The 25,210-nt window shown below is 40.6% G+C and overlaps 1 protein-coding gene across 8 annotated transcripts in view; it reads left to right on the forward strand.

The window, feature by feature from the left end:
* The window catches only part of PCSK2 (proprotein convertase subtilisin/kexin type 2), a 111,132-nt gene that overhangs the window by 10,781 nt on the left and 75,141 nt on the right, over positions 1-25,210 (forward strand). For 5 of the 8 annotated variants that reach the window (XM_039569447.1, XM_039569448.1, XM_039569449.1 and 2 more), the window contains exon 2: positions 10,355-10,459. The exons of 2 other annotated variants lie outside the window; for them this stretch is intronic. In XM_039569447.1, the coding sequence (XP_039425381.1) occupies positions 10,355-10,459 (105 nt within the window). Of the gene's footprint in view, positions 1-10,354; positions 10,460-22,271; positions 22,402-25,210 lie in introns of those variants that run through there. One more of the 8 variants, XM_010410955.2, reaches the window with a different exon arrangement.

The following is a 25,210-nucleotide window of genomic DNA, read 5'->3' on the forward strand; positions in this document are numbered from 1 at the left end:
GTGCTCTGAGGTTGAAAGCAGTCCAGTAGAAAAGGGAGAAAATCTGGAATTCCAGAGAAGGAAAAGCAAAGTCCAACTCTCAGTTTCTCTCCGGAGAACAAGAAACTGAAACAACTGGCCAAAAGCTGACTGGAAAGCAGCAAGCCGGGTGCTTCCTCGCTCCCCTGCTGCAGCTGGGGAAAAAAAAAAACCTGCTATCTTTATGTGACCTTGAACAAGCTGCAAATTGCTTTGAGAAAGTTTTGCTCAGTTTTTTCCTTCCCCCTCTCAGGCTCAGTTTAGAGGCATAGAAAGGCACAAAAATTAATTTCTGGGCATAGGCAGCGATATGGGATACACATCATAAGGTCACCCCAAGACAAAACTTTAGGTCATGGGTTTTGTCTCTATGTTTCTGGAGCTGATGTGACACCAGGCTCCTGTGTGACAGCAATAGTCAACCTGTTTGGTTACATGCTTAAAAGGAGGGATGGGTTGTAAATCAGGAGTGAGGCAAAGTGGTCTTTTGTAAGCAGTGCTAATTGCTGTCAGCAATATTGATATATCTCCGAAGTATACCATGGCCATTTAAATTTCCAGACTCTAACTGAATCAGACTGTTTCTTACGAATTTTCCCTAAGGAAGGTATACTGATATGAAGAAGAGATTTCCATCTTATATTGCTTAAATATATTACAACATTTAAAAAATATTTGTTACTAAAGAGATACCTGGTTGCACACAGATAACATTACATGTGTAGATATACCCATTAATATATGTTTGTGTCTTGGTTTGAAAGACAGGTGTCTGCCAAGGACGGCAGGAGTCTCCCTTGGAATAGAAGGAAAAAAATTGCAACCCCCCTTCCATCTGAATTATTATAATTTTGAAATTAAGGGGCTTTCAGGCAAAGATATGAGGAACAGGAATAACAGTTCTTTACTATTATATATATATATATATGTGTATAACAAGGTAAACAAACAATAACTATGGCAGTAACAGGAAACAGAACCACAAACCCAGTCCCAGCCTTCTCGGCTGTCAGGCCCTTTCCCCTCGGGTGCAGTTCCGCTCGCAGCCGCTCGCAGCCGGCAAGGGGCGCTGGCGGCTCCCGGTGAGCAGGGCAGGTTCCCCCGCGGCTGCAGGGGGCGCTCCAGAGTGAGCTCGGGGAGCACGTGGCACTGGTGGCCTGGGATCCCGGGGAGGGATGGGACGAAGGCTTCACAAACCCCTGGGCAGCTGATCCCGGTGTCCAGCCAGACCCTCGGGAACAGCAGGCTGGAGCAGCAGGGATGAGCACAAATCCCGGGTGGCAGACGAGATGTATCCAAACTCAGGAGCTGCAGTGGGAACCCCCAGGAGGTCTCAGCAGGCAGGGCATGGTGGGGCTACAGAGTAGCGAAGGCTCGAAGAAACGGCGGGGGCAGGGTGGCCCCAGCCCAGCTCCCAGTGGGGCAGGGAAAGATGGGCTTGGGAATCCCAGGGTTTCTCCAGTAGAAGGAAGGCAGCCAAAGAAGCAGCCTCTCTCTCCGTCCAAACACTGGGAACTGGCTGCCCACAAGCCCAGGTGAAAGAGAGTAGCCAGATGCACCCCATGCCTGTGGCCAGGTCTTTTGTTTTTCTTAAGCACCCAGTAATTAGTCCTGCTGGCAACATGTATGGGGAAAATTCCTTTAAGAGAAAAAGAAAACAGGAGGAAAACTAAAACCCCAACAGTTTGCAATGGCACTTGGCATTTTACAGTTAAGAGTTTCATATCACAGTCTTTAGTGCTGTGCAAACATTGATTAAATGAATCCTATCAATAAATAAAATCACTAAACTAGTACTTAGAAGATTATGCTGTTTTACGTGGGAGGCAACCGAAACAAGAATATTACACCCCTAATTGCCCAAGATTCTCCTAATATTAGGAGATGCTGAAACTCATGTCTTCTGACTCTGAAACTCATGTTCTGGCTCTGTCCTAGAGCAGAGTTGCTACCATGTGAAGCAAGAGCAGAGAGGGAAATAGCAAAGGAAATGGTCGTGGGTTGAATGATCTTTTGAATGGGAGAAGGTCGTTTGAGGTGTGATAACTTTTACAGAATATTAACATCTTCAGAGATGCTTTGAAAACACAGCAGGACATCAAAAGTGTGACAGGATACCCCGAGGTGCTCCATTGCTCCAAGCAGGAGACAGGCACAGCCAACATTTTATTCACCTTTGTTAATAAAATGTAGAACTGGCAAAGCCACTTCTGGATTACCATCTTTTTCCCCCCTTTATTCTTACAGCACTGACTGCTCCAGACTAAATGAATTATGGTTAATTAACTGGGTCAAGTACTGACAGACTGTCTCTAAAGCATGTTTGGAGTCTGATTTCTGTTCGTATTTTTTTCTCATTTTTGTTTGTTTAGGTTTGTGGGGTGGGAGGTGTTTGTTTATTTTCTTTTGTTCATTTTTGTTGTTGTTGTTTTGTTTTTAGGGAGTGAGGGTGGTTTTTTTTGTTTTAATGGGATGGTAAAATTCTCCCAATTTGTGTAAAAAACCCATTTTGTGTTATATATACCTGCTTTAAGAAAATTTAATTGATTCACCTTCTGATGGAATCATATTTACTTAATTATTCTAAATGATGTGTATGTTTATCTGTTGTTTATGTGGTTGTTATGGAGTTGTGTAGCTGAATGATCGGAGAGGCTGTCTCCTTTTCCCAGTGGTCATTTGCTGCTGCTAAAAATGACAACACAATTGGTAGATTCTCTCAGTGACTTTTCTGGTGCTGAACTCCAGAATTTTTTCTGGTGCCCAGGGCTTGACTGAGGTGCTCTTCTTTCACACACACACACACACCCCCCCACCATTTATGTAAGAGGACATAATGATGATTGCTTAGCCTTCACTTCAGCCTGTCAGCCAAACAATAATAATCACCTACTCCAGGTAGTGACAGTCTGAATTAACCCAGACAGTCCAATTTGAGGGCTAGTGTATAAACAACAGCATTCTCCTTGAAATCTGGGAAGTATCCTGCTTTCAACAGGGCATGTGGTAGAATTGATAATGGTGTTTACAGTTACTGGGGAGTAATGGATAAAACTCTCTAAACGGCACAGATCCTTTCCCGTAAACAACAATAACTGTTTTAAAAGCTTCAAATGGCTTATCCAATTCACTGATAAAACTATCAGCAAATCCACAGTCTTGTCACTGATGACTTGTATGACTTTGTGGTTGCAGGATGGAGCTCTTCAATGACAAACTTAACAGTGATACAGATACTGTAAAACCTTACACCTGTGTGATTCATTCAATTGCAGATCAAAATCCAAATATCACAAACTTGTAACCAAACCAATGGAGCAGTGGTTTGTATGTGCTTGGAAGCACTGGGTGGGGTCATGTAACAACAAAACTGATGAGAAAATGAGACTAGCCATTTAACATCAGAATTGATCTACCTAGACAGCAGTGCTTCTCTTACAGACTTCGGAGTGAAAGAGCTCCTGGGACTCATAGCTACCTCGGATAAGTGAGATGAATCATGCTTTGAAAGGGCCTCTTTTTCTTTTGCCATGAATTGTACAGGGCGTTTAGGTGAATTCCACATGGACATATAAGTGTAATAGCAGTCCACAACCAATTCAGTTTCTTTCATTTACTTCCAGGTTTTTATTTAATACCTCATATCCAGCTATTGAGAAGACAGTGTAACCTTGTTCTTGCTGCATGCAAGAGGGGATAGGCTAAAGTATTTGTTTTATCCTTTTGGATAAAATAAAATCCAAAGGCATATATTCCGCAAAATCTTTGGACATCACTTTTGACTTTACACTTTCTAGAGGAAAAGATATTTTGCTGTGGAGGTCAGGAAACCTTTCAGAAATAATTGGAAACTACTTCTGCTGGCTTGAGAAGATGTAATAGAACTTTTTAAGCAGGATTGCTGTGTTCTTGCAGGACAACCAATATTCTGAGTAACAGTAACAGGTGGCCTTGTTATCATGTGTGTTACAATATTTCCATTGACTTTTGTATCTCTCTACTTAGTCTTGGTCCCTTCTTACTACCACCACCTGTTGGTGATTCCTTTAAAAGATGGTTGGATATTTATATGAAATGGAGCTGGAAACATATGAAAATGTCTAAGTCAGGCATTTATGAATTAATTTGTAAGGGAATGTTTCACTTTGTGTTAATGAATTGATTTCACAAGGATGATCTGATGATGTTTTAGTACAAAATGTACCTTTTGGGAGCGTTGAATCTATGGCTATAACACCTCCACCTGCCAGATTTGCCAAGAGAAGCAGATCAGGCTTTGGTGGAGGCAGCTGGTTGAGACACGGGTACAGTGAGAACTGAATCATAGCACTCAGACCTGGGCCTCACTGTGCCTGTGTGACTGTCTGGGTTAATTCAGACTGTCACTACCTGGAGTAGGTGATTATTATTGTTTGGCTGACAGGCTGAAGTGAAGGCTAAGCAATCATCATTATGTCCTCTTACATAAATGGTGGGGGGGTGTGTGTGCGTGTGTGAAATTGGGGCTGTTTGGAGCTTGTGCAGAACCCAGGCTCCATCTGAGATCCTTATTTTGAGCCTTCAGAGTAATTATAGCACACAAATGAGAAAGTGTGAAATCCATGCTTGGGGCCATGGGGACACAGTGGACTGGATTTCATGTTGGGTGATCTCTAGTGCAGCTTTAGTCCTCTGTGCTATTTCACATTTCTCTACCAATGTTCGAATTAATCCTTTCTTGTTTGTGCTTTGTTCTGTGTTATTTTGGTGCCTGAGGCTGCCTATATTTCTAGCTGGCTCTTCTCTTACATGGCCCTCATCGCTAAAGTGAGTGAGTGGTTTTGACTTTAGACTTGGCTCCCATCTGTGTATTTCAAGGTAAAATGATTTCTAATGCTAATTGGGGTGAAGGAAAATGAGAGAGAGTTTAAAAATTCATATTGAGTATTTATAAGCATCCTCAGTGCATTTGGTGAAACTGGGATGAAAAGGTTTCGAAAAGGTTTCTAATTTCTGCTGGGAGGCACTCTGTTGTGCTTCACTTACAATGGTAAGTGAAGGTGTGAGGCCTGTGGGGCCCATGAAGGCTCCAAATACATTTATTTGTACTGGGTTTAGATCATATTTTCTGTTGGTGTAATTACTGAGCTTTGGTGGGATGAAAGAGCTCACCTGTACCAGTTTATGGCTCCTCTCAAAGTCAGGAGTGATGCTTGGGCAGTGCTTGGACTCTGTGAGGAGAGATGTTTTGTGTTATACTTCTTAAAAAAAAAGAAAAAATTATTTTAAAATTATTATTTGGGGGATGGGTATCTTTTTTTCCCTTTAGCACCAGTGTTTGTTTGAACCCTCGCATCCATGGCCACATATTCATACTAAGGCAGGCAAGGAGCTCTGGGGAGCTGTCTTTATCAGCCTGGCTGAATGAGGGCTTTCTTTGAATCCCATTCACTGACAGATCCATTTATGATGATTTTGGTGATCAAAGAAGGCAGTAACTTGCTATAAATTGCCCTTTGCTTGTATTTATAAATGATTTTGCTCAAAAGAAAGTTGTTGCAGACTGTTGTTCCCATTAGTAACTTGGGAGAGAAACCTTAACTGGTTTTAGAATATTACAGAGTTGGGGAGAAATCATTGGAAATGATGCACAAAAGCCAGCAGTGTGCTGTAGGGATTCTGCAGTATGGGAAGGCTGGGCAGAGATAATTCCCATTAAAACAAGAGGGGGCAATCCAGGTTGTTCTTAAGCTTTTTTGTGGGCACCATAATGTATGTAGATAGAACTCTGCTGTGAGTCAGTAAAATGCAATGTTAAAGGAGCCTGTAAAATTTGATGTTAATGATAAGCCTTGGAACCAATGTTCATCTTTATTTTTGTATTGTATATTATCTCTTAAAATTAGTGACAGGCTGTGAATGCTGGACCTCTCAGTGAGAGCCAGAAAAAGTACTGATGCCACTGGCAGCTTTATTCGACTTGGGTATTTTCTTAAGAATTTATTGCTGCTTCATAATACCTTTGCTGGACGGGCTTTTCTGGACAGGAGATGCTGCTGCTTGTTTTCAGTGTTAGCTCTGCCCAAGGTGGCCTCAGTTGCTGCAGTTTGACAATGAGGAACAGTATCAGATTTTAGTTTTTCTGTGGCTTTTCTTTAAACTTCTGCGCTGCTTTGCAGCTGATATTGATTTCCTTTGCTTTGTGACAGGTAAAACTGCAACTGGTGTCACTGTGCATATTGTTTAAGGCAAGACCAAGAAAGAAGGGCAGTTTGATTTTCTCTGTCAAGATGGGATGGGAGCCATCAGCTCTGAGGGAATCATGTCTGCTGCCCAGTCCTAGATTGGGTGTTCCTGAGGAACAGGCTACTTTATATCTGATTTTTCCTTCTTGGAGCAGTTGAGGGCTCAGCAGTGGACTGTCTGTTTCTCCCTTTCAATACTGGGGAATGACCTCTCTCAGGAGCAATGCCTGGGCCTGGCAGGGGAGAATTGTAGCTGCCTGTTTACAGCCCTTCTTCCCAGCAGTGGCATTTAGGGCAGCCCAGAGTCACTCCCTTTTCTTGCTGGGGAAAGACTGTCATATGTAAGGAGGAGAGTGAAGAAAGGTTGAGAACCATGAATTTAACTTACTTATTTTTATTTCAATAGTAATTGCACCTCAACTTCTGTGGTTGAGCAGTAGCCTGAGAACAGCTAAGATACCTCAGACATACTTTTCCTGCTTCTTTCTGTACCAAATGGTACATCCTAGCCATTTTCATAGAATCATGGATTGTTAAGGTTGGAAAAGACTCTAAGATCATCAAATCTATTTTGCTTTCAGTTATGCCTCTTCCGTTGAAAGAGATTTCTTTCCGGCATTTAGCTGAACACTGAATTTTTAGAAGTTATTTTCTGGTCCACATTCTTTCAGGAAGAGGGTTAAACAGATTTCATCTTTACTTCAGAAAGTGTTATTAATAACCACAAGGAGTCTGCAAATATGAAGAAAAGAAGGAGACAGGTGGATATAAAGTGTTTTGCTCTACTTGCTGTTTTGTATTTGTGGTTCTGGTTTTGCTTGTGTGTATTTTTCACCAGTACTTTTATACAAATATTGCAAGTAATGAAGTGCTTGTAATTCCTGAGATTCTGAAAGCTGTGTTTTGTAATGGACAATAATTATACATCAAGGAAATAAGTAAGCCCATTTCTAATTCTAAATAATCCTCCTCACTTGAATATTAAAGTGATTTCCAGTAATTAGTTATCTTACTTAATTGCTGATTTTTTTCTGAGGGCAGGAAGCTTTGCTTTTTTCTTACAGAAAGAACCTGAGCCACCAGGCTGAGTGCATTATTATTCCATGGTACATGCTGAGGCTGCTGTTGCCACAATAGGAATTTTACTCCATAGCAATTCCAGCTTTACAGCTACTAGAGCAGATACTGCTTATGACACTTTGGAGTCTTTATGTACAGGAGATCTGTTTTCATTTCACTTCATTATATGCACTGTTCATTTCACTATTTGCTCTTTTGCTGTTGCTCCAAATCAGAGGAGACTTCCTGGAATAGCTGATAGTGGGAATGTAAATCCTGTTGTGAGCTACCTGTGTCCTCCATTTGGTTGCTGCCAAGAAGTTACTGGCTTGGTAGCAGGAGTCGCTCAGAATTGGAAGCTTCAGTCATTTCTTGTGGTATTCGCAGATCTCAGTGCAAAATCCTTATCAAAGCCTGACGTTTTAGGCCCTTTCCCTGGTGTCTGATTTCTCCCACATTGACATTCATTAATTTCAAGGATTTACTGCAGAGTTTAGATTCTTCCTGAAAATTGCTTGGTTTCTGCTATTAATTATTCACAGTCCTCAGTACTAGATCACATAATCTTTCAGGTATTGCCTCACTGAGCTGCCTTCCTGGGTGTTCCCCTCTAGGTTTAATTGATGCAGTGTGAAAAACCATGTGAGCCATAAAATATCCGAGTTCCTCAGAGATTACTGGGATAACTGAGGAAAGAGTGGAATAGTCTTAGTCAAACTTATTCATTACTTTGTCCAAAAATCTGGTCATTGTTGTACTAATTGTAATTGCTTGTGGTCAAACTTGAATACACCAGCTTTAAAAGGTTACTATATACGATATTGCTTCATGCTAAGAGGTACTAGAAACTAACCTTGTATGGAAAATAAACAGCAAGTATCTGTTATATATTTCCAGATATTTTCGAAATTACTTAGACTAATCCTTAATGGAATCAATATTTGACTGGAATTGATTTTAGTGGTTGATACTGAGATAAAAGGAAGAAAAGTAGCATGATTTCACAGAGAGAATTAGAGGGGTAATTGGGCCACAAACAGCAAAGGACACTAATGGTTAGCACACCAGGATGGATTTCAAGCTGTAACTGATCTGCCTATTTAGATTTTTATTTTTCCTGTGCATGTTTTTGAGGCATAGAGTAATGTATCCAATGTGAGGGAAGGGCATTTTCCTGGAGAGACAGATCTATTGCCAAACTCTGGATTATATAAATGCCTGATCACCCAGCTGGTAAACATGTCAGATACAAGTTTAAATGTAAATCTGCTTTTTAAAACAATTACCTAAACCCAGACAGAATTTAAACCTTCAGAGCTGTGACTCTGAGGATATATAGGAAGTGATGGAGACTTTTGTGGCCTTTACTGAGAGCTCTTATAGCCTCCATTCTCCTTCTACCTCAGCTGTTGTATTTTTCACAGGTATATGGAGCTGAAGCTGAATAATCTGATTACTCACCCAGAAAAGCTCTCCAGTCAGCCATGCAGATCACCTCCAGGGAACCATAATGATTTTGATGAAATCTCCTTAATCGTTTATAAAGACTTTAAAAGAGGTCTTTTTATCAGAACAGAATGCTTTCTTTTTTTTTTAAGTTACTTTGCATTTATGTATCCTACAGAATGAAACTTTAACATGAAGATTAAATGCTTTCATTTCAGTGACAGTCAATGTTTCAATTAACATAAAGTGCTTTGAAGAAAAAGAAAACCCAAACTTGCATACTCATTTTTGGAATGACCAGATTTAAACTTTCAGACTTCACTATCTTCTATTTCCACACTGCTTCACATGTATAGTAAAATATGTTTGTGGAACTGTACCAGATATAGTGATAGATTGACTGAAACAGGAGATAAATTCATAGAAGGTAATTTGTGTTTGTGCACTGTATATACCTGTATACAGGAACAAAATCTGTTTTATGGCAGCATGATGCTGCTACCTGTATTCAGCCCAGGTTTTCACAACAATTTTTCTGTCTAGACATCAGCCTTGGTATTTCAGTGAAGAACTTTGAACTGCTAAGATGTTTATGTTATCCTGAAGTATAGATAACAAAAAGGAGAGGAACAGGTTGTCATAGCTGTTCTAGAATCTCTTTTAAGAAGTTATTTTAAATGCAGTTGAACCTTTGAAGTTGAAATGTTCACAGCATTAACATATCCCAACCATTTCTTTTCAAGTTTTACAAGGACAAGCTTAGTTTAAAAATGTGCAGTTACTTACATTAAAATGTTCAACTGGAATGTCCCTATTAAGTTCAAATGCGGAAAGAACTGTTCAAGATTCAACTGGAGCTTCCTAATCAAGTGCTGGAAGTGAGATGCTGTTCTCCTAACACAGTGTCTTTTAGCCTTTTAAAAGCTCTCTGCCAATCCTGAGGAGAAAAATACATTTAATAATGGGAAGCCCTCCAGAGGTGTTTGCTTGCTCCTTAAATGTCTTGGACATTAAAGGTGCAGAACACTGTTTCCACCTTAACACTGAGCTGTCTGTTTTCTTAATATGCTTTGTATGTTCCATTTCAGGGTGCTCAGAAGAAATTCCAAGTATCATATTTTTCTGAAAGTGGAAATCTCTTTGCTTTCTGCCTTCCATCTTATGATACCAGTTCGGGTGTGTTACAACAGCTCAGCAAAGCACTTATGTAAGGCCCTCTTGGTGAGGGATGCTCTCCGGAGTTTCAAGTCATTTGCAGTTCATTTTGTTGGTTTTTTCTGGCTTTTTCAGGGAATGCTTCCTCTTGTGATTTGGGGCGCCCGTCAGAAATATTGGCACTGTTGACCTTAAGTGTGAGGTGGAAAGAGTACTAAGTGTATACAAGTGAAGTTACGCACTGCAAACCTGTAGCAAACAACTTCAATGCTGCTGGGTGCACTTTTCAAAAATAACTTAGGAGTAGCATTCTCAAGATTGGGGCTCTTTGGCATAACTCTTCACAAGTCTTGTAGATTCCTGAATCACTTCAAAGGTAAAAGTTTTCTTGTCATCCTTATTAACAGCCAATAGTTCCATGATGGTTTTTTTTTCCTCTCTCTCTTCCTCAGCTCCCTTTTTTAGATTCTGGATACTTTTTTTATCACAATGGTCTTGCTAAAGCCAGGAGAAGACGCAGCCTTCAACACAAGCTTCGTCTGGAAAAGGACTCCAGGGTAAGTGTTTCATCATTATGTGCAGCTGTCATGTTTTCTTTGTGATGCAGACCATTTTTTATGAGATCAGGGTGATGATCAAATCTGTGGCTATGATTATGGGTTTTTTCCCCATGCTTGTTTCAAGCTTGGTGGCTTCTGTATGCACACACTTCCTAAATAGCCTCAGCTTTTATTATTTCACTGTTTCAAATAGTCGTACATTCTCTGAGATGTATCCTCTCTCCAGTAAGACTCAGTGATGCCATGGTCTCCAGAACATCTCTGTGCACTCTGTAATGTGGGGAGAAGCCATCCGAGGTACATCTCCTGGTTGTCCCCTCCATGAATCTTGCTACCCATGGGTTATTCAACCCTGAATACCTTGTGGTGTGAATGGTGGGTGGCACTTTCTCTGCAATCACCATAGATAGATTCCCTCCTTCTCAAGGAGTAGTATAAACACCAGTTACTAGAGGAGTGTAAGCTGTCAAACTTCAGTAGTTCTTTTAGAGGTTCTTGATTGCAGCCTGCAAATGGTGTGCTCAGTTTTCAGAAGCATAAACCTCTCAGACAGGAGAAAAAGGCCCCATTTGTGGAAGGCTATGAGCTGGCACTGACAAATTCTTTCTCCTTATATGCAGAGGTTTTGCACCAGTTTAATACTGATCTGAAGTTGGGCCAGGTAGCACAAAAAGTATATTTACTGCCCAAAGAAAGTAGATTGGTCTGAGGAATGATATCATGACAGCAGATAGATTATTTTTTAATCCTTCAGTAAGATTTCAACTCTCTGCACTGTGAAGAGGCTGGAACTATTTTGTTCCAGACAGAATGTGATTGCCATATTTGTGTTATTGTAACACCCATGACAGTGAAACACTTGAGTAGGAAGAAGAGGAAAATAGGTTAAATAAGATCACAGTTGTTGTTGTGACACCATAGCAAGCAAGGTCTGATGAATTCCCAGCTTAATTTTCCTGCTTCTGCAGAAATTTCAAGTGATTCCAGGCTCAGGTCCAACTAGGGTGCCCATGGCTGGTCCCTTCTGTTGTTGAGAGCCATGTGAGGGAATCACACAGGTTCCAGGTGCTGCCTGCCCCATTACTCTGTCCCAAGATGCTGATAGCTGGGTGCTCTAGGGTACCTCTTCCTGGTCCCGTTCTCTGAAAAGAAACCAGATACAGCTGAAGGGTTACGAGGAAGAGACACACCCAACCTGCCTTGAATGGAAATTCTCAGGCTTCCATTGTTTTGTTTAGTAAGCAGGGGATCAGAAAATAAGTCACTGGGGAAAATCTACAATTAGTGACTACTAAAGCAAATGTCCTGAGAAGTGTTCCCTTTCTCTGAACCATCCAATCTTGTTATTTATAAGAAGATGCATGAGAAAATTTAAGAGAAAAAGCTCACAATTAAGTCAGAACATTGAAAAGTAGTGGCTGAGTACAGTCACTGGGCAGTCATTCCATATGCTCTTTGGAAGTAAGTATTTCTGTAAGCCTCTGAAAATTTTAAAAATACCTATGATATTTGTATGAAACCACTAATTCTCACTGCAGCCTAACATTACATCTGAGCACTCCTGTACTAATTCCAGACTGGCTCTTGCTTTGATACCTCTAGACTAAGTATGTGCACTGGTATTAAGAATAGCTTAAGTGGATCTACCTTCTCGTTCAGAGATGTTCCCTTTAGTGTAGTTATCTGATATTTGCAGTTTCTAGACTCCCAGTTGGCTTCTGTCATGTGGAGTGAAATCTCATTTTTCCTGATAATCTCCACCTCATTCTGGTACTGCATACCTATGGCTTATTACCGCAGGCCTAGACCCTAGGGTATATCACCATGTCCCACAGCTATAGGGAGGAGGAGGAGAGAAGATCCAGCAGGCAGGAATTGTGCAGCAATATTTATTCATTTAATTATTTGACAAACTCTTTTATAGACTTTTTTCTTCATAGTCTAATTGGACAAAGGATCAGCCATCCCTTGGGGTGATTGGCTAAAATCCTAAAACATCCATTGTCAAAGTATTTTTCTACTATACCATAAACAAGACTTTTCAAGGTTGCAGGTGGCTTGGTTGTTTACATACTCTGCTACCTCTTCTGCATGAGAGAAAAGTCTCTCACGGACTTAGAAAATAGCAAGAAAATCCTTGCTAGCAGCATTTTTGTATCTACAATGGCTTCTTCCTTTGATCTCAGGGAATAAAGCCCTGTGTTTAAGTAACTGAGAATACCTCCTATGTGAGGAAAAGGATGATCCTGGGTGAATTCTAACTTAGTGGTTTGCACTGGAAAATGGAAGGGGGATGAAACAATGTTTAATTTCCACATGTAACATGACATTTTCTCATTTAGCCTGTCCTGTTGAATAGTTCTTGAGCTCTTATGATACCATGTAGGTCAGTTGCTTTATATAATACAGTTTGAGAGCAATTGAAATCATTAGTCTTATCTCCCTTCTTCTTTTCTATGTGAAGTTTGGAGAAGTCATAAAAATTCCTGTCAAATTTGTGTATAAACGGAAATGGGAGTTGTGTTGACAGTACTTAATTTCAAACTCTAAAAGTAATTTCTAAATGTAATGGCAGCTTTCTAGGCCATTTACAATCAATTTTACTTAACAACAAATGTCAGCATTGTCATGGTTAATACGTTAATGTGTGAAGCCAAGAATAAAATGTTCTTATTGTCAGGCTGGCCAGAAAGAAAACTTCCACCATAGGGCTATAAAAGTCTCTCAGGAACTGTTATGGTAAATGCTGTTGCAAAAATTTGCTTGGCTCTACCCAAATGTGAGAACATGTGCTGCACTTATTCTGTATACTTTTCACTTTTAAGGAGGTTGCAATGCTTAGCTAATTTTAATTATTAGCTGAAAAACAGCACAGATGTTCACTCAATTAATTAATGTTGTCTAATCAAGTAAGTCCCTTGAGGATCCATGTCAGTTTTTCAGGAGTCTGACAGATGACACAGCACTATGCAAACAGGTTACTGCATCATTTCCATGTTCTGCATGTCTTTTAAAATGCTCAAAAATGCTTTGTTGTGTAAAATTTACTGTATGTTTTTAACAAAATAATTCAGAGCTATGCTAAACACATTACAGCAGTTATGTGATAAACATCACTACAGTCAAGGGGTGGGAATGGAACGTTTTTAAATTCCTAGAAATCCAGCAAGAACTAATCTTTGTTCTGAAGAACCATCTCAAGTACAATGGTTTTGACATTATTTAATAGATTCATATTACTGAAGCCTGAAGCAGTCCTGGCAGTGGGTGAAGGTACATGTAGTAGTGTCACATAGTGTGTTGTCCTATTGAACTGTTCAAGAAAAAAGTGTAGATGCATGAGGCGTCGTGGCTTTTGCTGTCAGTACTGTTCTGTCGGGGATCCTTACTGTCAAGGTGGCAAATTCCACAGTGAACTGAACTGCTTCAAATGGAGACTGTTTTGTTATTTAAATTACATTATCTGAGGTACAGAGAACCTTCCAGGAGAGGTTTGCTTTGACTCTTTTGCATCAGTTGCAAATTTCTGTGATTTCCAGGTGCAATTCTACTTTGTTATTTTAGCTTATGTTCCTTTGGCGCTAAATGAATTGTGGGGAGGAGAGGGATTTCCTTTACCATTTTTACATCTTTAAGCTGGAATTCTTAATGAGCTAAGACATAGTAGCAACATCTCAAGAATTCTGCATGTGAAATTGCATTTTCATATGCCTTTATTTGTTTATTGCTTTAGCAGAAATGTCTCAGACCAAAATGTCAGCCATTAGGCTTTTTTGGCCTTGGAAGACTTCATTTAAGGGGCTGTTGTACTTTGCCCTGAAGCTGCAGACAGGGAAGCAGCCCTTGCCATGACCCATGGACACAGACAGCTAGGCAGAGGTGACAGCAAGGATAAGGGCCCTGGGTGGAATAAAGCCGTGAGGAGCCAGAGTAGGATGGGACCAGGCATCAGTGTAAATGTGAAGAGAGAGTGAATGGGACAGGTTGGCACAAGAGCCCAGAGTCAGTGAGAAGGTTGAGTGATGTGGGTATGGAGGGACACATAAGCTGAGTGGGACATGGAGGAGCATGGGGTAGGCTAGACAGACTGGAAACAAGGTGTCCACATTGGCATCAAAATATGCAGCTTGCTAAGTGCTGGTCACAACACAACCTCAGAGCAAGGGGACCTTTAGAGAGTGCTCCCTGTGAGCAATGAGAAATATAGCTTCTGTAAAAGCAAACTTTGTTTTTAATGAGGGGCAGTGGTGTGTTTCATCAATGAGATTGCCCTGGAAAAGTGAATCAGAAATATGAAGATACTTCATATTGCCTTGTTTGATAGTACAGTAGAGGCAGGATGGGAAATGGAGTCCTTTCCTGCTCCACCACAGCTAAAAGTAAACAAAACCATGGAATTTGCTTCTGTAGTGGGCTGACGCTGGCTGGATGCCAGGTGCCTACCAATTCACTCTGTCACTCCTGTTCTGAGCAGGACAGGGGAGAGAAAATATAATGAAGGGTTCATGGGTTGAGATAAGAACCGGGAGAGATCCCTCATCAAATACCATCACAGGCAAAACAGGCTGTAATTAGAGATATGAATTGAATTTATTACACTAACAAAATCAGAGCAGGATAATGAGAAGTAAAATGAACCCTTAAAAAACCTTCCCCCCAACCCACTCCCGCCTCCTTCCCAGCTCTACCTCCTACTCCAGCGGTGCAAGGAGACAGGGAATGGGGTTATGGTCAGTTCATTACCCGTGGTTTCTCCCGCTGCTCAGGGAGAGGACTTATTCCCCTGCACCACTGTGGGGGCCCTCCTACAGGAGACAGTTCTCCACAAACTTCCAGCGTGAGTCCATCTCATGAGCAATGGTTCCCTGCAAACTGCTACAATGTGAGTCCATCCCATGGGCAGCAGTCCTCCCAAAACTGCTGCAGCATGGGTCACTCTTCCATGGGGTGCAGTCCTCCAAGGACAGGCTGGTCCAGCGTGGGTTCCTCTCTCCGTGGGCCTCCCATGGGTTCACAGCCTCCTCTCAGGCCTCTACCTGCTCTGGTATGGGTCTCCTCCATAGGCTGCAGGTGGATCTCTGCATCCCCATGGATCTCCATGGGCTACAGAGAACAGCCTGCTTCACCATGGTCTATACCACAGGCTGCAGAGGAATCCCAGCTCTGATGCCTGGAGTACCTCCTGCCCCTCCTTTTCCACTGACCTTGGTGTTTGCAGTTGTTCCTCTCACATACTCTCACCCCCACTCTTTTCTGGCAATTACAACTGCACAATAACTTTTTTTTTCTTTCTTCTTAAATGTGTTATCACAGAAGCATTACCACCATTTCTAACTGGCCCAGCCTTGGCCAGTGGCAAGTCTGTCTTTGGAGCTGCCAGGGCTTGTCTCTGCCAGACATGGTGGAAGCTTCTAGCAGCTTCTTGCAGAAGCCACCCCTGCAGCGCCACTGCTGCCAAAACCAGGCCATTCAAATCCAATATAGCTTCATTTTTATTTTCAAAGCTGACTTATCTTCTGTCTCCTGTATTATAAATACAGCTGCGGTCTCAGCTGTATTATTATGTAAACATTTTGAAAAGTGGCCACATAAAAAAAAGGAAAGAGAAAATACATGGTCATTATGCTACCTTTCAGAGCAATACTTCTGTGTTTTTGCTGTTGGTGGGTATTTTCTGTTTGTAAATAGTCTTCTACTGGAGGAGAAGGGTTGAAACATAGTTTGTTCTCTCAAAGATTATTTTGGTTTTTTTCAAGTTTTAGATAAAACCATTTTCCTCCCACACAGTCTCTCTTGTCAGACAGCTGCCAAGATTAATCCCACTCAGGAAAGAAGCTTTAGTATACAAGGAAGAGCTGAGTCCCATTACTGATGTCTCTATGCGAGTGGATCTGTGTTGCTGTTGGGAGAATAAATATGTATGTGTGGAGGGAGGAAAGGTTAAATGAAAATCTTCCACTGAGAGTGAGTTTGGAACTTAGATGAAGACTTCTTTGGAAAGAAACATCCCAGGTGATGGCAGTTGTTACATTTCTGAAAGGGATTAGGAAGGGGGACTTGACCGTGCTGATCCAGGAGTCTGAGGTGGGTAGATGCAGAGCTTCTTCTAGGAATAGTTAACCAGATGCCTATGGTTAACAGTATTCCCAAACTGCTTGTCTCATGGGACAAGGAGAAAAAGGGGGCTGTAAATGCAGAGGATCTAAGCTTTAATTGAATAAATCAAAATCTTTCATCTCGTTCGTCACCTGAGATCCTTTATATGCTCCCTTAATGTGAGTGGCATGTTTGTGATTGGACCCTTGCAACCTGTGAAGGCAGAATTGCCCTCTGCCGCCCCTGGGCAGGGGTTGTCAAGTGCTGCCAGGGGTTAATATTTCATCCACTGTTCATCTTTAACAGGGAAAAAGAGGGATGGATGGCAGTTTAGGAAGAAGCACAGCAGCCCTTAGCAATGGCAGTGCAAGATAAATCAATCTTCAGGGCCTTTTCCAGCAGCATTAATGACATGTTTGAGCTGGGCTAATGGTGGAGCCTTTTGCCTTTCTCTCTTAGCTGCCAGCACAGATCTTCCCCGTTGCAAAAATTAAAATCTTCCTGATAAGATCAGGAAAATCCCATTTTCCTCAGTTCTCCCTAGTTCTCCAGCCAGTGGGGAGTGCAGTGATCTGGGGATGCAAGGGGTAGGAGCCATTGGAGCTTCCCTTTGTTCAGACCTTTGTAATTGCTGTGGAGGTGTAACTTGTTTCTCCAGCCTTCTGTTACTGGAACCAAATAATATTCTGTCCCTAGAGCAAAGAAATAAGAGCAATTTACAGTTGTTTTTGGCATCTTTCCTCCTGCTCCATGCCCCACATCTTGATTTCTCAGACTCCTGACCAGTGTTGGTGACTTTGATTTCCTGGGAAGTTTCTGATAGGAGCTTGGAAGATATCCCAAGATGCTTCCTCCATTTGAGAAGAAAGCTGGTTTCCTCCTGAAAGCAAAGGGGTAGCTGGAGAAGATTGCTTTCAGGTAGCTGGAGAAGAAAGGGTCATCACTTGACCAGTGCATTGTGGTAATCCTACTGTTGACACTGTGGGTAGAGGGATTAGTTTTTGTGCAGTTCACCACAGCAGTGATCCCAGATTCATATAAAATTTTCAGCCTCTGTGGAGCTAAACATTATATAGGTGAATGTAATGCCCAAGACTTGCCATCCCCTCTCAAATCTTAGAGAGAAGATTCAGGTTCATCATCCAGTTCTCTGCTGTGCAGGGAGGTGTGTGTGTGTTACGACAGAGAGATGGGAGAATGGTAGGACAAAAAGCCCTTCCTGTTTTTGTATCTTCTATGCTGCAGATGGTAGAGGTTGACAGACTTCCCAGTAAAGTCTATTTAGCATTTTGCTGTAATATCTGTTGTCATGGGGCTGGTATGCTGGTAGGATTATGTTCAGGAGAAGTTTGGAGCTGCCATAATTTTATGAGACTACAGGGCAGCATTACACCTGCGTCGGTGTTATCTTTTTGATATGAAATGGAACATTAAGTAGTAAAAGCTGTGTTTAAGTATCTGTAATAAATATTGAAAAGCCAAGGAAAACTCATGAGAGGAAATGTCTTCTTTCCAAAGCTGAAGAAAACCCCCAACCACCCTCAAACCTACACACTATTCATTGAAGCTGCACTGCAAACAAGTACTGAAGAAATTTTTGTCTTGGTCATCTTGACGAAATGAAGCATGTTGTACAGGAAACAGGCAGTGACCTCCATGAATGGATGCCTGGATTACAATTTCTTGTGTAAGCTGTCTTATGCTTTATCCAGTGTGTTTCAGGAAGGGTTTCCAAGAGTCTGTACCAGTTCACAGAAGGAGGCCTCTTCTGGTGCTGCTACCTTTTTCAAGTTACCCTCTTGAATGGTATTTATTTTGCTTTTCCATACAGCTCAGGGCTGGTTTTGGTGTTTCTAATTCATAATGAAGCCAGCTGCCAAGTATTGTAAGAAAAAAGGACAATTTTCTTGAGGGAGCTTTAGTCACCTGTATGTCATCTGGTAATTGATTTTGTGTGTGTCTTGTTGCTGAGAAAATTTAATGCTTAAATGGGCATTTTTCTTTTATGACAGACCCTTTGCAGATGTTGGTGAGTGGTTATTGAAATATACAGATTTATGAATGTTATTATCTGAGAACACAAGAAAAAAGAAGCAGCAGAAATTGCAGCGCAGTGTTTAAAAAAAAAAAGTCAGACACAGTTAGAGTCAGTTTCTGGGAATTCAACCTGCCCTTCAGACATGGAAAGAGAAAGGGTCATACAGGCAGTAGGGCAGAGATAAGTAATTGCAGGAAATATGCTGCATATGTCATATGAACTGTGTCATTCAAAACAAGAAATCATCAAGGCTGCAAAGAGGAGATTTACGTGTCTGTTAAGTAAGGAAAAAGGTTTTCCCACTATTCTGCCCTTCTTGCACTGCTTATATAAGTAAGGGAGTACTCCTCTGCCTCTGGAATGCAGGGGATAAACTAGTCTTTAGGTCTTGAAATTGTTCCTGTGATAATGTCAAAAGAAATGTATCAGAAATTCAGTGAGGTAGGTCTAGAATGAAGCAAAATAAATTTTTAAGTTTATTTCTATTCTTTCTTGATGTCAGAAAATCAGCTGTTACAGCAGTTGATGGGGTTTCTTGTATGTACAGTTAAATGACCATTTAATATATCTGACATTGGCAGTAAATAAAAGGTGGTGCAACTGATGGTGTACAGTTAAATCAATAACAACATAAGACTGGAATATTTTTTGGTGTAGTTTTTTGGGTATCTAAGAATGCTGTACCAGAGCTTGTGTCACAGGGCTGTAACTTTAAAAACCCCAATCCCTTTCTTCTAAGCTAGAAGAATCAATGTAATGGCATATGCTACTATATCACATAATAAATTTATTATGTAGTGCATCCACTCATGTCATTTAACATACTTTACTGTTTAAAATTTGATGAGTGTTTTATTTTGTGAACAGCATTTTGCTCTGTTGGTTTATTGCAGTCTTTTCTAAAACACTGTTGCTACAGGCATTCTGTGTTTCCAGATCTTCAGTGTGTATGCAATATCTTAAGTATAACAGTAAGGGTTTTTTTGCCACCAACTCAACAGCCCAGAAACTAATACGGAGTTTTAAATACATCTGTGAAATCATTGTTTGTATGTATGATGTGCTCCGTAAATACAAAAAGGGATTTTACAAAAGTCACTGAAAGTTGATAGCAGTATTTGGAGATACAATGGAAATAAATGAAAGGTTTAGATTTAAATTATTGCTGAGTAGTTTGCTGCAGTAGTTATTTGATGCTACATTGGAACATGGCTTTTTCAGCCTCTAACAGCTGAAAATAGCCAATAGTAATTAAAATGCTAATATGTATGTCATGGGTTGGTGAAGTTGAATATATGCTTCTTGGCCTTGGGAACTTTCGTACTGAGGGAGAGAACAGTCCTGTGTAGGAAAAAACACCTTGGAAAGACTAAGAAATATTAAACATCTCTATGGTACATATTTTCCCTAATTATTTGTATAGTGTCAATTCCATACCATTATAAGTGGACTCTGGCAAATATTACAATTTTGCTTATAAGGACTGGTATCTGAATGGCCACATTGCTGTGAAAATAGAGCTTTGCATTTTATATTGCAAGCTATCTGCTCTCTGAGTGCTGAAAAGAAGTACACTCTTAATATGGGTACAGATTCAATATGTCATCAATGTAAATAGTCTGTCTTCATGCTCTTTATCTTACTTCATTCTGAGCATTATACTTTCATACAGAGGAATACATGGTAAGGGATCCATGAGCTTTGCAGAGCTTTGCAGACATGAAGTTTTCACAAGACTCCAAGACAAGAAGAACCACAATTGCCAGATCTAATTATTATTATGCTCCTGGTTTCACAGCAGTGTCACTGAGCTGATTACTGCCAGGCTCTAGGTTATGTAACACTGCAGTGTTATGGTCAGCATTAATACCTGGTTGCCAGCTCTTCACACTCCTATTCCTTTTCTTTGGAGGAGGTACAGATACATTGGATCTGTACCACATCAAGAACCTGAAAAATAAAAGAAGCCACTGGGGTGAGAAGATGCCCTGTGTTTTGTCTTGGAGTCTGAGGCTGAGGTATTAATTACATTTGTTCCCATCTAACTTGGCTTTGCCATCCAGCAAATACGATAAACTTAGTGCTGAGCCCATCATCTGCGTTTGGCTGCTGTTCTCCCTGGCGCTCAGCCAGCCTTGCCCTGCAGAGCTTCTGGATCACTTTTGTCCTCCCCATGGCTCCACCAAAGGCAGGGCTATTATGTCTGGAGGCATTTTGTCCCAGCAAAACCAGGAGTCTGAGGAGCTGTTGACTGTAGCACTCTGTGCTTGGGAAAAACCACGGTCTAGTCAGTGACTGCACAGTGACGTAAAAATATGAGATACCTTGTATAAACCTTATAAGTACCATTTTAGCTGCTTTTTTTTTCCAACTCAAAACAAGCTGAACTTGTGTTGTAAAACCTTCACTCATCTCCTGGACCTGCTCCCTTGGGCCAACAAGTATCACTGGCAGAATTTGAACAAAAATGCTGGATATCTTTGGCCAGGATTTACTAATATAATTGTGCAGTGCTTGCTCTATTTTCACTTCTCAATTGTGATGCTTTCCTGGGAAAGCATTCATTGAGTATGTTTTACTTTTGGAACATGAGCTTTTCTTGGAATAATTCACTTGATTGTTATTGGACTGTTTATTTTCTGAAAAGAGGAAGGGTCATATCCATCTTAAACTTACTTCCCTGTTTCCAGCTCTAACTGTGTATATAGCTCATAAATCTCAAGGGTCCTTACCCAAGTTGTGCAGGGCGTGTTATAAGGAAAACTTATGAAAATTTTTCCACTGGACAATCAACTAACTATAATTACTATTTTCCCAAAGAAAACATATCTTTAAGACTTTGACTCATATTGTTCGTACTGAGTCACAAAGAAGTAGAATCTACATTTTCATATTTGAAATACTTCATCAGGAAAAAATTATTTTATTTAGCAAAAAATAAGTCTCATTTTGTTTCAGAGTTTCTGGTTGGAACCTTCTAGATTTCGTTTCATGGTCATTTTTGACTGTTTTCTTCAGTTTCATTATTCTTTCCAAATGAACATTCTAATCCCAGACTTCTGTAGGTCTGACTCCAGTTTCCAGAATGTGAAAAGTATGTTTCATGCATGTTTCAAGGAAAAATAGCTAGTGGGAGACAACTTCTAGAAGAAGCATGTGATCAGCCAGGACTTCAGCCTTCTCCTGGGTAACTCGCTGCTCACTTCGCTTGTCTTCTTAATTGGATCTAGATGGCTAAGAACAAACTTACAGGCAGCAGTGCCACTGTGAGGGACTAGAGCTTCTCACAAACAAATCCAGGGGAGCTCAGCTCACTCTGCCTTTTCTAAAAACATCTGTAGAGTCTGAGATTTCATTCAGTCAGAGCAGACTTAACAGCTTCTTGAACCCATTCTTAGGAGATGATGCAAGCTGGGTGATGTAGTCCCTCAAAGGAGAAAGCACTTTATTCATAGTCTATAGTTCACTGCAAACTGAAAAAGCTCACCACTTAACTTGAGAAGATGAGATATCACTAGTATTTTTTTTTTTTTAGATCCTGGAAGCTAGTTCATGAAAAACATGGAAAAGGGGATATAAATGATTGGGTTTGGGTAGTTATCCCTAAGGATGAAAGCTTTGTATGGAGTGAGCAACTTGCCATAGGGAGAAAATGTTTTTTTTGTTTCATTTCAGAATTGCCATATGCTGTCTCAGTGGAATTCGGATTTTAATGATGAAGTGTTTTCACTTTCATGTGCCAGCAAGGTTTGGAAGAAAGTTTAACTGTATGAAAGAAATGCAAATTCCAGATTGAAATGGAAAGGTATGGAAAAGAACATTGCTTTTAGGAGTCTGAATTGATCTAACGTCTACTGGTGTCCTGCCATTCACTGTGGAATACTGAACATTTTTGCATAGAGAGAGGATGTATTTCTGTAAGGACAGCTGTTTACATGTAAATGTTGTTTGTCAGAAAAATCAACTCTTTTTCAAGGTTTTCTTATTAGCACTGCACTTGAGAAGTGTGTGCAAGGTGAATTACCTATTTGACTTGCAAACAATGAATAATACAGTGTGAGCCAGAAGGTCAGATGAATCTTCCCAAATGCTTTCTGTCTGCCTACAAAATAGACAAAAGTGAGAAAAGGACTGCTTTGGTGATTTAATACTTGCAGGTCTCCCACTGAAATGATCTGTCTGTCTGAAATAATTTGTGGTCTTTTATAGTATTTAATGAAACAATATTTAAGTACAGGTTTCAAAGCACATTTCAAATATGGATTATGTGTATTTCACAAATGCTGGAAATAAATGTGGGAGGAAGAGGACCTTAAATTTTCCAAAAGGTCATACAGCAGAGCAGAGCAAAAGCAGGAGTAGCTCTGAGATGCCCAATCTACTGTCTGGAAGAAAAAAACCCAAAACAAATAAACCCTCCAAAAAACCACAAAAAACCCCCCCAAAAAACAACAACAAAAAAAAGAAGTTGGATTGCAGCCATTTGTGGTCTTTACAACACCTGGGCAATAAGAAAACTGAGATGAGAACAGTAGAGGAAAAATGAAACCCAAGAGATTAGGGCAGATCCTCTGAAGCCTAAAAGACTAAGGACAGTAACCTTAAACTGTAATTAGTTGTCTAGTGTTTCCACATGCATGATCTGGAGGCGCGGGAGAAATCACTGCGCTAGAGGCTATCTAAGCAAAAAATAACAGCACAACTGTATGGAGTCATTTGTTCCTAGGTATAATTCAGTACTAGTTGTCCTGCCTCTGTTTTCTGTCCTTGCTTCCCCATGGCTCATTCCAGCTATTCCCATGTATTTCCTTATCAAGGGTAAAAGCAGCAGCAGATGGAGAAAACCTCTCTAGTGTTAATAGAGATTTGAAGGAGCAGACTTCATGCTCAAGAGACTTTAACCTAAGTAGCTTTTTTAAATTTACTATTTTCATTCTTTGCTGTCCAGTGAATGACTCACTTTTTGTATAAGCTATGCACACGTTATTTGACTGAATGTGTTTTAGTTCATATATCTAAAATATACAGGGGCACAGAAGGTAAAATCCAACAGCCCCTTGCCTTTGTATTTTCAGGTGAAAAGCAGCAGAAATTCGGGGAACTGTGTGTCTTTTTGCTGCCTTAGACCTGCTTTAGACTATACTACTGACCTCAAACTTGTGATGACTGGCTGGGGAAGGTATGGTTTGTCAGACAGATGAATCAGTGATTTCTTAGCAGTAAGAGTTATGTGGGTGTTGCAGGTTTTTATTATAATATTTGCTTATGGAAATTTGAGGTCTCCTGGATCTCAGCAGGTAGGAAGCTGTTATTTAGCTCCTTGCTGTCCTCCTGCCCCAACTACCAGGAGCATCATCAGGACCAGGAATCTTCTTAGGTCTGATCCCACACTGCAGCACTACCTCCAGGCCCAGGTTCTGTTGTCTTTGAGTCCATTACACTCTGATGGAGATGGAAAATGAAATGATAAATAGTTTTTGTCCCCTTTGTGATTTGAAACCTCTTTTCATATGTTTTGCTTGATTAAAACAGCAGCTGCCTGCCCAGCCTGACTAGAGGAGCTAATGATTTTGATGAAAGACATGATGAATAATTTGCTTGATATTTATATGCATTTTTTTGTCAAGTCCTGAGTTAAACTGAGAGGAAACATATGAGGGGGGAATAGGAGAGAACTTTTTTCAGTTCTGCCTTTATGTTTTTTCTTGTGAAGGTTGACAACAGGTAAGGTGGGTTTTTTTTTCCAGCCCTATTTTCTATAAGGACCTCAGATAAGTTTTTCTGAGCAATAAAGTAGCTTTCAAGGACTGTGTTTTCATGAGATCTCAAGGAAAAAACCAAACAAAATAACCATCTGCTTTCTTCATCCCTGACCAAGCCATGACCTCGGCTACACACTCGTGTAAGGTATGAGCTTATGCTTTCATCCTCTGTAAATGCTGCGTGCTTTGGGAATTAATATAAAGGGAAGAAAAAATTGCTCTGGACAGTTTTCATCACCTTTTGGGATCTGTGAAGTTTGAGTTCAACCAGAGGGAAGCTTTGAACAGTGTTTTTCCTTAGAGGGATGGTGTTAAAAACAAGAGACAGATGTTTCTCCAGTTTGCGGCAGTGAAAATCTGAAGTAATCTCACTGAAATGAATGGAATGTATTTACCCTTGGGCCAGAAGAGGTGGAACCTGGGTCTTTGCACTTCTGGAGAACTGAATCTTTGCCAAGAAGCTAATACCAAATGTACACTGTTGTTCCACTGTAGAGGCTCACCAGTTCTTTTTTTGCAGTGGTGTTCCTGAGTTTAAGTATTCCTGCCTCCTCCATCCTGACTGTTCCTCTGACACCATTCTCACTTTTTTTTTTTTTTATTGGAGGGGCAGCTGGTGTTGGGATAGGGAATATGACTGCATTTTAAGAAGTACTTTCTAAGCTAGAGCATTACTCGGATCTCATTTGCAATTCAGTCCATGGTGAATGGGGTGAGATGAAACAAGAGAGAATAACAATAATAACTGGCTTGACCTTCCCTGAAAGGAAAGTGAAGAATGATGAGGGGCCCTACCCAGAAGACATGAAGGAAATTTTCAGTCCTTTTCATGAACCCCAGAACTTTTCTGGT

This window comes from Corvus cornix, chromosome 3, assembly GCF_000738735.6.
Source record: "Corvus cornix cornix isolate S_Up_H32 chromosome 3, ASM73873v5, whole genome shotgun sequence".
Classification (NCBI taxonomy): domain Eukaryota; kingdom Metazoa; phylum Chordata; class Aves; order Passeriformes; family Corvidae; genus Corvus; species Corvus cornix.